The sequence below is a fragment of the Trachymyrmex cornetzi genome, unplaced genomic scaffold (genome assembly GCF_001594075.2).
Source record: "Trachymyrmex cornetzi isolate Tcor2-1 unplaced genomic scaffold, Tcor1.1 scaffold309, whole genome shotgun sequence".
Taxonomy (NCBI): Eukaryota; Metazoa; Arthropoda; class Insecta; order Hymenoptera; family Formicidae; genus Trachymyrmex; species Trachymyrmex cornetzi.
The window spans coordinates 367,612-381,550 of record NW_017297786.1 but is presented as its reverse complement, the minus strand read 5'-3'; the positions used below and the strand labels follow the sequence as shown (position 1 = coordinate 381,550).

General features: G+C 40.2%; 1 protein-coding gene across 1 annotated transcript in view; it reads right to left on the bottom strand.

Annotated features, from left to right (window-relative positions):
• Nucleotides 1-1,213: 1,213 nt before the first annotated feature.
• The window catches only part of LOC108762598 (neurotrimin), a 15,742-nt gene continuing 3,016 nt past the window's right edge, over nucleotides 1,214-13,939 (bottom strand). Inside the window, exons 2-5 of the mRNA XM_018509668.1 lie at nucleotides 10,248-10,399; nucleotides 5,001-5,208; nucleotides 4,057-4,353; nucleotides 1,214-3,706 (exon numbers count right to left, since the gene is read on the bottom strand). Coding sequence (XP_018365170.1) covers nucleotides 3,522-3,706; nucleotides 4,057-4,353; nucleotides 5,001-5,208; nucleotides 10,248-10,399 — 842 coding nt within the window. The 3' untranslated portion in view covers nucleotides 1,214-3,521. The remainder of the gene's footprint in view (nucleotides 3,707-4,056; nucleotides 4,354-5,000; nucleotides 5,209-10,247; nucleotides 10,400-13,939) is intronic.

The window sequence follows — 13,939 nt, the reverse complement described above, 5'->3', positions numbered from 1 at the left end:
TAGTTCGCTTACCGCTAGGCGTTAATTAGTGTTACATCTAGTCGCGTGTGTGGCCGGCCCGTGCTATCCACGAGCGCGCTCATCACGGGGGAAACGTGCGCGCTCCGCTTCTCGTTCCCAAACACTCGGAGTACGGACACTTCGGACACTTCGGACACACCACGGCGCGCCACGGAAAAGCGTGCACCGCCTGGCGTGTTGTCCGCCTCCCCGGCCCTCCTCGTGGCGCGTCTTCACGCCGATCTTCCACGATAAGCCCGGAAGCGCGCGGCTAAATGCGCGACGGGCGTTAAGAATCTCTCTACTCCTTCGATTATACATCCGGACGACGCGACGCCGTGTGAGGCGAGTTATCCCCGCGATAAAATGTTCATCGAAACGGAAATTTCGTCAGACGATTTCGATTTCTGGGAACATCGTGTATATGTACGTGTGCGCGGCGTCTCTTTCTTGTCGGTAATGGGCTTTCTACAATAAGCCTTCTGCAATAAGCCATTATCTAAGCTTTAAACCCCCCAAAGCTGTAAAAAATCGAACCAATCACAGTCGATTATATTTTTCTCCCATTCGATTGTGATCGGTCAATTTCCTACGGCTTAAGACTTCAAGTCTAGGTGGTTAAATGGCTTATTGTAGGTGGCTCATAAGAAATTCCTCTTGCCTCCCGATACCGTGCATGATTCCCGAGCCGGTTAGCACGGGCGGCCAGACTTATTTCCAATGCGCGTTTTACGATCCGAAAAATTACACAGTAACGTTATTTAGTTTATTTTTTTCTTGTTTCTTTAGCGTAACACGTACGGCATATCATTAATTAACGTTACGTTATTTATACGCTATGTTACGTTATTTACAATCACATGAATCGTAGATATTCTAACGAATCGTTCGTCTCCTGCCGCTGTCCTCGTGTTTTTTACGGTATATTTTCTTCTCTCCCTTTCTCTCTCTCTCTCTCTCTCTCTCTCTCTCTCTCTGTCTCTCTTTCTCTCTCCCTTTCTCCTTCCTTCGCCTCTTCCTCATTAGATATTTCTCAAGCATTTCCTCAAGAATTTTCTCAACGAGAACGTACGCTCTAGTCACTTTATATGCGCCCCTCGTTCGAGCGAGCTGAAACTTGTTCAATATTCAACACCCATGTGCAACGTATTTGCGCGCGTACACATATACATATATATATTTCTGTTCGTTTGTATATATATATTTATATATATATTTATATATAATAAAATAAAAAACAGTATTCCCTCCCCTCCTCTCTAGTATTTGTGAGAAGAAAGCAAATTCGCGGGAGGCGCGCGAGGCGCCCACCGGAAAGCCGTACGCTCATCCGCTAAATTATACAACCGATCATGCTCAGAGGCGACACGCCGCGGGCCAAAGAACCGCTATGAAAATATGCGTTATCAAAATGTATTTGTCGAAAGTACTCGCCTATTGCTATGATGAGACGTTTGACGACTCGTACAAGAGAAAGAAATTCATCGAAGGCGGATTTGAATATGCGATTTAGAATACGCGTGAAATTGTCGTGTCACCCTACGTAATAATACGTTTATGTAAATTTTATATAAAACAAATGTCTCCTTTCCTTTAACGTCGTCCAACGTGAATAAACGTGTAATATAGAAAAGGTTGTGATATATTTGGGAGGACCTCCCAAGGATTAAAAAGAGACTTTATCGGCAGTATTTAATTTTTTTTTTTTTGAGCGTATCGGCAGTATTTCATTTTTCTATTCTTCGTTCCTAAAGGGAAAATCTTCGATTTTCTATAAAAAAAAAAACGCGATATTTCCGAAGTCGCGAGACGACGCGTAAAGGAGCAGTCAGTGGAAAATGCGGCAGTCTGTACGGCCCGCGTCGCGGTAAGTTTAGCCTGTGCATGTACGGACGTATGATATATTTTGATCAACGTGTGTATACTCAATGCGCTTTAATTACCAAAATTTTCATCGCGGATCGTCTCGAGACACCTGTCGCCTTTGACAACGGTCAAGTATTTATAGAGGCAATGATAATTTCCAACATGATACCCCCGTTTTATCTCACTCGCGCGATCGATGAGCCCGGATAAAAATTCTCTCTCTGTATAAATTTAATAATTTATTCCAACTACTCGTTTTAAATTTGGCTGGAAATATCAGAAATATCGTGGCTGGGAGATTTGATATGGGCAAAACTTTGTCGTGTGTTTGATATGAATTCTTTACCTCGAGTACTAGCGTCATGTTATTAATAGCAATAACATTTTTATTTCTTAATAGGGTCACTTTGATCCTTGTTCCTTTCCCCATCTTGTCAAGCCTGCTTTTTCATACGATCCTGGAATAGTCTCTCCGACAGATAAATTTGAAAGAAGATTCTATTTTATTTTCGGCGCGCGTATCGACAAATCGTCTATGAGACGATGGCCGAGATCGCTCGGTCTCAGGACGATCCCAGATCACGCGGTAGACGTCAAGTATAGACACGCTTTGTTGTAATCGGTCGCTATCGAATATAATTAATTATATCGCATTTCGAAAATTCATCGAACAAGTTTCAATTCTATTCGAGTGGCGCGGACGAAGTTTTTCTGCTTTTTCCCCAGTCTCGTGACGGTTCTTCCTCTACGTCGACGCTCATCGATGTTTCTCTTTCGCTCGTTTTCTTTCTTGCCCTCTCCTCTCTCCTCTCTACCATCGTTTCTCTTCCTTCTATAAATTTCTCGTCACGTTATCGCTTTCTTGTTCCTGTAATGGGTGCTACGAAACCACCCAACGCCCTCGCGATAAGATCTCGCGATCGTGATCGTTTTTCGGGCGTTCATTTTTTCAGATTTCGTAACTTTCTACCTTGTCGGGCTAAACAAACGGGAAATACGTGAAACAATTCTACAAATGTAAAAATGCGTCTTTAAAAAAACAAAATAAACTCAATAATATCTTGTTATAATAATTCGGCAACGATAATAAGAACATAATAACGTTATTTTATTTGGATAAAATTTCTAATGGGCATGACTAAGTAAATAGATTGTAATAAGTTTGAATAAATAAAATGATCAGCTCTCGCCTCGGATTTTCAATTGAAAGTTTTCAAGACGTTCACGAACTACCCGTTGTTCAAGCTCGACCTAATTTATATTTCCGACAACGTCAAAAATTTCGTAGCTTCTCCAGCACGTATAGCTTCTCGCAGCAATTTAACAAGAATTCATATAATAAACTAATTCCTAATTTCTAACGGCCGGATCACTGTCTCGATAATCGAGATGAACCTCTAACTCTTACTTCACGCGTACGGAGAAAAAACATACTACCTCTCTCCGGGATCATTATTCTTTCCTCCGATCTTTCTCTTTCTCTTTATCTCGTATATTACCCTCTATCTTCCTAATCCTTTCATCCTCGCCCTTTTTGTCCTTGATCTCTGAAAATCGGTCCGCAACATCGAGGATCTCTTTTCTCGAGGTAGCCGGGGTCTCGTAGCAGGAGATAATCGATTATACGCGTATACCATCCTTGCGGTCTTGCCTGATTATCGTTCCGTCGCAATGTAAGATGGATTTTTCGAGTAGAGAACCATAAGGATCAGAAGAACGAGGACGAATAGACGACTGCCGTGACTCGAGTACAGTGTCACCACTCCTGCCAGCCACCATAGAGTGGGACAGCCACCTGGTGCTGAACTGATGCCCCTCTGTATAGCCGCGGGGTGTTCCCCTAGAAAAATCATCGAATACATGTATACTTATGTATCTAATAAAATAACGATAAACGAGATTAGACACGTTGCAACGAAGACTGTAATCTCGTATCCGTATCGTATTTATTATCGCTATATAATTGTTATTATCAAGTACTTTTTTTGTAAAAGTTCATGTTATTGTTACATGAGTTAATTATCAAGGCTTTTTTTAAAAGTCTGTGTGAAAAAAGTATCTCGTAAACAGTGAATCATATGTAACACAAAAGTTTACGTTCAGGGAAAGAGAAAAGTTGAAACACTGTTGCCCAGCGTTTTAATTTTTTTTACAAACTTTTGTCCCAAAGCGATAAAATGTTGCACTCACCGTTTAGCACATGCAGCTGCACACTCGCGCTATCCAAGTTACTCGGGCTGCAAGTATAGTTACCCGAGTCCTCCCCTCTCGCGTTGTGGATCACTAGGCTGCTCACCGTATCCTGCTCGATCCTCTTCGTCTGAATGTCGATCTTGCCCAGCTGATAATTTAGAACGCGATCGCCCTCGTGGTACCAGAAGACGTAGAACGGGCCCTCGAGGGACTGCTTTATTACGCATCGTATTGCGACTGTACTTCCGGTTTTCACGTACATGTCACGGTCCCCCAAGATCTCGATCTTTGGCACTGTAACGATATATGATTGGCTTAATATACTCTCTAAAATTTTTAGACTGAATCTCACTCTGAAGAGTGAAATCTCATTCTTAAAGATTGCAAATTGAATCACTCTTTTTCAAGACTGGCTCAATTTTTATTCTTTAGAGTGAGACCTCAATGAGTACAATGTCTAAAATCGACGCATTTTACAACTTTAACATATCTTTTAAAAAAAAAGTTCTTTACGAAATATCTCAAAGATGTTTCTTAATGAACTTTTAAAGATATCTTAAAATTGTTTTATCCGATTTCTATTCGTAGACTTTTCGTAGATATTCTACTCTCTAAATCTTTGAAAATTAAGCCAGTCTTAAAAAAGAAAGAATGGAAATGTTTCATTCTTGAACAAGAGTGAAAGATTTTCATTCTTTTAGAGTAAGATTCCATTCTTTTGGAGTGAGATTCGTTCCAAGGAATGGAATTTCACTCTTTTTTTTCAGACTTCATTCCACTCCTGTTTAAAAGTAAAAATATTTTCACTCTTTTTTCAAGACTGGCTCAATTTTCGGTCTTTTGGAGTAAGATTTCATCACTCCAAAGGATATTTAGAGAGTACTCATTAAAATTCCATTCTCAAAAATTTCGAGAGTAATCGCCTTCCGCACAACGCTCACCGACGATGTTGAGCTTGATGATGTGACTCTTCTTCGGGTCGGTCGAGATTTGGCACTCGTACTCGCCTTCGTCGCGCGCTTGGACGTATTTCACCTGCAGCGTCCACGTGTCCGCCTCCCCGAAAATCGCTTGGAACCTTTCGTCCGGAATGAACATGGTTCTATCCACCGAGAGGATATGCGAGTCTCTTCTTCTGATCCAGGAGACCTTCGGATTAACCAGAGTGAATTGTTTCTGTTCGTCTTAAACGATTCATTAAATTCTCCTCACACATGAGATCTTTTTACAGTCCCTTACACGTAGTCGTCGGTTTTAAATTTTATTAATTTGCATAGAGATTCATCGACCCCATTTCCTGTCTATTCCTATGACAACGCTTCTAGAAATTTCCTTCTTAATATATCTGAGAGATTTATCCTTCGCCATTTACCGTCCCTTTTAATCGCGTTAGCTTGATGTCAGAATCACCGGGATTATCGCCATTATTCGCAACTGGGCGGATAGAGACTCGAGAAAGAGACAGATGAAATTGAGGGGTGTAAAAAAAGAAAGTTCTGTCAAGTATAAGAAACAGAAGAGAGATACGGTGATGGAAAAAAAAAAACAGCAGGAAAAAAGTAAGAATGAGAACATTCGATTCGTTCCGATTCCGGGGACGATCAATCTTCCATTCCCGTCGCAGTTAATTTATCGTTCATCGACCGGACGGCTTGCGCGCGCCCGACGGAAATCTAGATGGTGCCGCGAACCACGTTACTGCGTCGAAAGAAGGCGAGGTACGAATACATTTAATTCGCCAGTCGATAAGAATCGAGGCGGCGGCGGCGGCGACGGCGGTTGCGGGACTCTCAAGTACGCGCGGGTCGCGTGTTACTGGATACTTAGTCCTCGTCCACGTGCCAACGGCGACAGACGGATATTCCGTACAATCCAGGGTACGACGAGTACGCCCGTGTACACCTTGGTAAAGTTCGTTAACGAAAGACATGGGGGCTGCCTTCGAGACTCGCGCGTGCCGACGGTAATTTTATTACGCGCCCGACGACGGTAGACATTCCGCAAACTCACCCCTTCGCTGCGCACCGGTTACCGATTTCACGAGTGGGGAGGCAGAGAAAAGATCTGTTCGCGTTGCTTGAAATCCCCCAAAATTTTTGCACTTAAAAGGAGATCGATAGCCGATCAACTAACTCATAGTCTTATATTTAAGACCGTCTTAAGTACAGTCTTAAGATGTCACGAATCAATTCGAAACCGGTACTCATAGTCAGTTCTTATATTCAAGATCGTCTTAAGTTCAGCCTTGAGGTGTCACGAACTAATCAGAGGGTCGCATTAGCGTCTTAAGACATTACTTAAAACGGTCTTAAAATAAGAGCGGACTATGAATACCGGTCAATATGTGTTTTGACGTTAAAGAGAGAGAAAGAAGATGTTGAGTGTAAAAAATACAAGCAACGCGAATAGACTTATTGAAAGAAAGCGGAATAAACCGCGAATCATTAGCAGATTGGCGTTTTATTAACGGGATGAATTGATTCGATAAAAGGGAATGCCGATCGTGGAGGACGATTTAACAGCTCGTGACACGTGGGTGGACTATCTGTCGCCGACAGTTATCCGACATGGAGGAAATAGAACGCGATAACGATTGAAATATATTAGTTACGACCTTTTATTATCTGTGAACTTTTGATAGAAATAATCGCTGTCCAAGGTCGGCGATTTTCCCAGGACATTAGTGAAACGAATGATTGATAACGGACATAACTCCGGACGTCGCTTTGATGCGTTGATCGTAATCCGGTAGTTCGTCGTTAATAATAAAATAACGCCGAATGGACGCATGCGTGTAGATTAACTTGTCGCGTGTGAATAACGGAATAATATACTGCGAAAGAAATCTAGTAATAGCTATGAATTGTATTTTGTGTGTATTGGCGCAATATTTAATGAGTATTATTAAACGTAATAATAGTAATCATTTGATAATAATTATTAAATATTTATAAAAATAAAATAATTAACGATTAGTTGGTACAATTAAATAATTTAGGTACTAAAAACCAAATTATTTAATAATATTAATCGAATGTGTGATAATTATGGTCAAATTATATACGAAGATTTATTAATTGATTTGATAATAGTTATCAGATTATTTGAAGCAAACAAGCGCCTAAAATATTTTATAAATACCGTCAGAATATTCCTGAACTGTCTTACACTTAAATTAATAGTATCGTTTCTCATGTAAAATTTAGTTGAGCTTTTTATACAGCCAAGTTTATATAACTGAAGCTCGGACAAGTAGTCATCTATATAAATGCTAACATTGTAAGTCTATCCTTTTCAACTGAACTTCATTTTTCCTCTTTTTCTTTTCACGTTAGAAAGAAAAGAAAAAAGGTAAACTATGCAAAAGTTCAGCTAAAAAAAACATACCTTATGTCGTTTTCTCTGAGTGTAATTAGCAAATTGTTAATAATTTTGAACGAAATAAATTCGAACGAGATAATTATTATCAAATCATACAATAATTATGACCTAACAATTTAGTTATATTCATTAAATCAAATAACTAAAAAACCAATTATTTAATATTTATGATAAATTTAGTAATACCTACCATATTATTATTCAGTATTTATTAGTAAGTAAGCAATTTAACTACATTTGCCAATTCGTTTGATTATATTTATCTATACGATTTGGTAATAATCATCTAGCTTTATAAACAATTTCTAAATTTCAGTTAAACTATTTAGTAATAGTCATTAAATATCTCGATTATATTAACCAAATATTTAATTAAAACACTTTAGTAACTATCACTATCATAACTGACAAGAGGAGGCCACGATGCGTTGTGGGTCACCGATTTTGATGCGTTTTGACACGGATCTTCTTCCTCAAAAATAAACAGACCCATGTCGAGCCGTTTGTCTAGATACCCCCTCGGTTTCGAAAAAATCGAGGTCAAAGGTCATAGCGTCGGATCCATCTCGGACCAGTGGGGATCTATAGATCTTCAAAAACTAATTAATTTTTAATAACATATTTGAGGGTCGCAAACCTATACTTTTCGAATTATTAACGATTATATGTTTGTGTGGTATTAAATGCGTGGTATTTATTTAATTCTTCAGTATATACAATTTAGGAAATACACAGGAATATCACTATATATTTAGGAAATACATTTATATATTTTATTGTTTATTTTAAAATACATAAATCTTGTTTTAATAATTACAAATAAAATGTAATGTATAATGTATTTAATGTTTCCAATAGAACTGTTTACAATTAATGGAATTAACTGCTACAAAATAATCTTGTTTTGTTTACAACATTTTGTACAATTACATGATAAGTTTCACTCTCACATACGTTCGGGTGAAACTTATCATAGAAACATGTGAAGCACAATACCGTTTGGCACCATGTACAACATATGAAGAATATTTCACCGCATTCACATTTTTTCTGCAACTGTGACTGTGGGAAGCAAATTTGATTTACATTGCTAAAGACGCGCCTATCGGGAATTAATTTTGATGCATATCACGCGTACAGGAATATATCCTGGAAAATCGGTGCAAATATCTGATTATGAATCAAGGCGTGGATTTTAAGTGCATCTGTTCGATCATGTAATTCTTTATTTCTACGCAAAGAATTCAAATTATTTTGAATTTTGGCGATGAAATTCTTTACTTGCCGAAAAAAGTATACATCACACGGCTGGCAAAGGGGAGTACATTTCGGTGGTATTACTTTAATGGTACAAGTCGGTTGATTCTGATTGTCCACGAATGATAAGTCGTACTGCGTCATATCAGTTTGGCCCTTTGACCCCGATTTTTTGGAAACCGAGGGAGTATCTAGACAAACGGCTCGACATGGGTCTGTTTATTTTCGAGGAAGAAGATCTGTGGCAAAGCGCATCGAAATCGGTGACCCATACATCGTGACCTCCCCTTGTGAGCTAAATTATGATAACTAATTTTTCTTTTCAGTATATTCAGGAGAGATTGAAAACGAGGAAATTATCTCCTCGACTTAGTTTTAACAATTTTTCCTTGCATTTTTTAAGCGTTGTCATTATATCAAATGGAGATATATAAATTGGATATATCAATTGTTGTAATTGTCACGCAGGAATTTGGCCATTATTATGTTATTTGACAAATATACTCGTTTATAAATCAAATTGTAATCAATACACGTAACGCGTAAGGCAACTTCTATCAAAGATGCTAGAGACTATGACAAGAATAAATTAGATTAAACCGACAGCGCGATGACAGTCGTATTGATATATATGAAATTACAACATCCTTACTCGAGGATTAATTATAATATAAGATATAAAAATTGCCGTGAGCGTCTCACGTAATTAAGATTAATTTTTTTTTCCGTGTTTATATTCGCTCATTCACCGAGAAAAGAGCTTCTCTTCATTTTTGGCGCTCACGGCTCTTTTTATGCCGAAACTTTGTTATTAGATTTGTTTTTTGCGGCCGAACTAGTGTACACTTTTGGAACTTAGTGAGATAGGTATATATTTGATATTTGGCGAAAGAGCAAGAAAGAGAATTCTAGTGTATAACCTACACGGAGAAAATTTTATATTAAGTTTTAACACAATTTCAAATTACACTTTATTATGTCTAGTATTTCCGATGGACCGTCACAACATGATTCCGACATAACTTTTACTATGGTAATACTAATTTTATCACATAATTATAATAAATAAAATTATTATTTTGTTAAACCAGTGCTTAAGCCATATTCTAACATGAAAACTGTTAATTTTTACTATGGTACGCAAACAAAATTTGCTAGGTATATATTTTTTACTTATCTTTACAATACTAATTTTTATTCAACAAGTTGTGATTTTGTAATAAAAAATTTTTACTATGAAAAAAAGTATAAAAATTACGTTGCTTTAAAAAAAATAACTATAGCATTTAAACTTACAATTTACATGATGTCCGCAGCTACTACCACATTATAGTAATTTTAAATATAAAATTTTCTCCGTGTAGCAGGAATAAAAACAGACTTATTTTAAGCTGAACAACAAGTCATTATAGTATCAAAATGATGTCAAAATGACTCCAAAATGATCATTAAAAGTCATTTCTTAATCATTTCCGATTCGTTTTAATATCATTTTGACGTTATCGTGACTTGTTGTTCTGCATGGGATTATATGATATCAAATAACTTACTGATTTGTTACCAAGCTGCCGCACTTTGCACGGTAGGTAAGCATGAGTGCCCAACTGCGCCGTGATATTCGTTGGAGTGTTCGAGTCGAAGTAAGGCCCCGTGTAAATCCCGTCGAATCTCTTCACCAGCGAATGAGATCTCGTACTTACCCCTGAAAGAACGTGTTCAGAAAAATGTCTCGCGTGTGTCACGGTGGTGCCGGTTTACATGCGATCACGGAGACGGAGGGAAAAAAAGCGCAATGCGGAGAATATACGGAAATGTATATTCTTTTGCTAAAATACAATACGTCGCGAACGCGTGAAATGTCCGAATTATCGCGATGACGCGTCTTTAAAACTCGTCCTTTATAACTCACCTAGCGTCGCCGCATCGTCGGCACATTATGCGGCGAATTAACATGGAGGTAGCGATGTTAGCCGTCGCAATGGAATAATAAGGCGAACCAGATCTCGGAGAAGGGACTATTTCGCATTCGTGTGCTGCATTCGCTCGCTCGCTAGCGACGCTATTCGGAATAAATCCTATCGTGGAGTAGACCTCACCAAGGTACCGCGCCATGCCCGGGGGAAATGGATACTAATCTCGGGGATTTCGATCTGGGAAATCTAAAGGCGGATCAGCATTCAAGGGGAAAGAGGGAAAGAGCAACGTGGGCTTCGTTCCAACGACCTTGACGATATCACATCCGATCTTAAGGTTCGATCGGTAGAGCATGAAATCCCACGGATGCTCATCCGGATTTGCACAGCGCAGTTGTCGTGGCCATAATTTGAGGAATACTCGCCGCGCCACCACAGCTTTAAGTGCGAAGAGTGAAAACCTCAATTAGGACAAAGGAATATTTTATGTATAGAGGGGTCAGACTGAAACGTTTAAGATGCTAATTAATAAATTGCTCCGAGATGTTTTCCCCGCTCGGGGTACATTTTATGGCCGTTGCTTTATCCTACTTCTATATCTTTCACTTTGATCTGTTGACTAAATGCGACTAATTATTTTGCTAATTAGCAGAATCGTGTTTATAGCTAATGCTGTTAATTCCGCGAAGGCGTCCGAGCAAGAAGCGAGCATATGTCGTTGTGCTATCAAGATTCGCCGAAACTTTGACAAACGACAAAGCTGGTGATAATTACGCTTAATTAAGATCAGCAGTATGATAAACGCGCGACGAGATAAGGAGTAAATATGAAATCGCCTGTACAGGCAAACCTCACTCCACACGGTACGGCTTTATCGCGCATCGATTGTTCTACTTATGCGCATGAAAATCACAGCCGCTGCAACGGCGCTAATTATTATTTCAATCAAACTAAATGCGAAGTAATGAATCAAAAATTTAATCTCGATGACTAATCGACGAGCTAAAGTAAACAATGGTGGCGAGGATTTTTATCGATCAATTTTTTATTCGATTTCAAGAGAGAATAAAAAAAACCTTCCGTTTTCTTTCCGAGCAAAAATTCAACCAAAGGGATCGCAAAATCAAGTTCTGAAGTGAAATCTTTTTCAGATTTCTACTTGTTTTTATCGCAACGATCCGTGTAACGTTCGAAAGGCGATTGGTGATTTCGATCATCATTCGCGATTAAAACCGCCGCGATAAAAACGTCTTCCTCTATCCCAGATTCGAAATTACATCGTCCCAGAAAGGTCGCAACTGCATCCCCGTGATTCCGTAGCCGACAAATCCATCCGGCCGACACGTTTCCGCGCGAACCGAGAGAGGTAGATTGGCAATCAGTGCGCGGCTACGAGTGGTGTATTGTCAAATGTGCCGGAGATACGAATTCGTGTCTGGGGGCTCTGCTACCGAGTACCGGTCCTTCTCCAGTACACAGTCGATCCTCTTGATCTTGAGGGACGTGAAATCTGCGCAGCTGCGCGCACGCGCCCCTGTCGCTCGCCGCGAGATCGTACCCTCGCCACCGAGTTTGGGATCATTTGCCTACCACGAAAGGAGGCACAAATAGGCGCTCGCTAGATGCTGCCTACGCCGCCCCAAACCTATTTTTCACGTCGACGTGCGGCGAGTTGCGCAAAGGTCGCGCGATCTCGTTCCTCAGGGGTGCGTAATACAGTCGCATTTATCTCGAGATTAAATCAAGCAAAGAAGCACTCGAGCGAAAGAGGGAGAGTTGACATGTTTTATCGCGGCGAGACATACGTCGACGTGAAGCATGTAATTTCGCAATGTAACGCACCAGGGTTTAAGCTCATTGATGGATAGCTGAAAGAGCTTAGGTTTATCGCGGTAGGCGCTGGACATAAATACGAGGGACGACCTGGCGTCTGCATTATTCATGTCGACGTTTTGTAAGTCGGTTTGCGCCGCTCCCATAACTCCCGAGGGATGCGTGGAAATCACGTTCGTCCACGGAGATTCCGATAAAAGCCGAACGGCGACACGATATTCTCGGTTGGATATTATTTAAGAGGGCGTTGAAGAGGAAATAGACCGAAGGTATAAAAAGATACGAAGGGGAGAATGAAGTAGAATCGTTTCGATCATCATTTCTATCGAGGCACGATTTTGCGGCCCTCTGAATAAAAAGAGTGTCATGACCGTTTTTGACCGTAGCGGGTTTGAACCAACCCAAGTTGGATCAATGACGTTATACGCTCTATCAATCCAATCCATTTCGGGGTCAAACCCGCTACGATCGAAAACGTTAGAGTAAAACAATAGGAGTGGTATCTTCCGAGAGTGTCTGCCAAGGTATGAAAACTATTATAAAAATCTGAGAAAGTATAGCTTTATAAATCTATTCCGCTTCACGCAGCAATAAGTTGCGATAAGGTGTCTCCCTGCCGCGTAATCGAGCGTGATGGGACGTGATCGCGGGTGGCTGGAGGGAGCACGGAAGAAGTAAATTTCTCGGAAACAGAAGGCGGATCTAAAATCGTATATTTCCCGAGAGACAATGCCGTCCGATGTATGGAGGAGACTCAAGCCGCGTCCGGCAGGGCTGCTGTTTCCTTTCCCACTTTGTCAGAACAACACGTACGCATGCCCGTGCAGTTTTACGACGTCATCGTGTGCTAAACTACCACATAAATCCCAGTTTTTTTAGCTTCCGAAGGATTATTTCTCACCGACGTGATATGATTTTATAATAATTCCCATACGACACACACACGGACTTACATCGAAATAGAATCACGGATCTGCGAGGTCGCTCCGATTCTTTTTCCCTACGATAAGATTTAAAGACGTGAAAAGACATGAAACACACGTGCGATAATCTTTTCCGTTCTACGCTTAATTTAGTTTCGTATACCGATATAAAGTCTACTACTGAGAATTAACTAGAAAGCGTCAGTTCATTTGATTAGTTTCTGACAGATGCAATTTCCCGAACACTTTCAGCGAAGCCTGCGAACTCGTTGAAGTTGCATCACGGTCTGCAGATTTATTTTATGTGTGGAGAAATCTTCATAAGTGCTACGAGAGCGCGATTTCGCGTAAGGAGCTGTAACATCTCTCAAGGCAGTAGTTACGCCCCGAGTTGCGCCAGCCGCGTTGATAGGCACGTCGAACTTCTCCGTTTCTCGGGGAACGAACGGTTAATCACCTTGGCGAAGTATAATCAGCGGTTGTGTAGCGCACTCCACCACTGCACGCGTTTGTGCGCGACTAGCTACTATACGGATCGAAAGTGCATAATGTATCGGCGAGAGTGATGTCGGG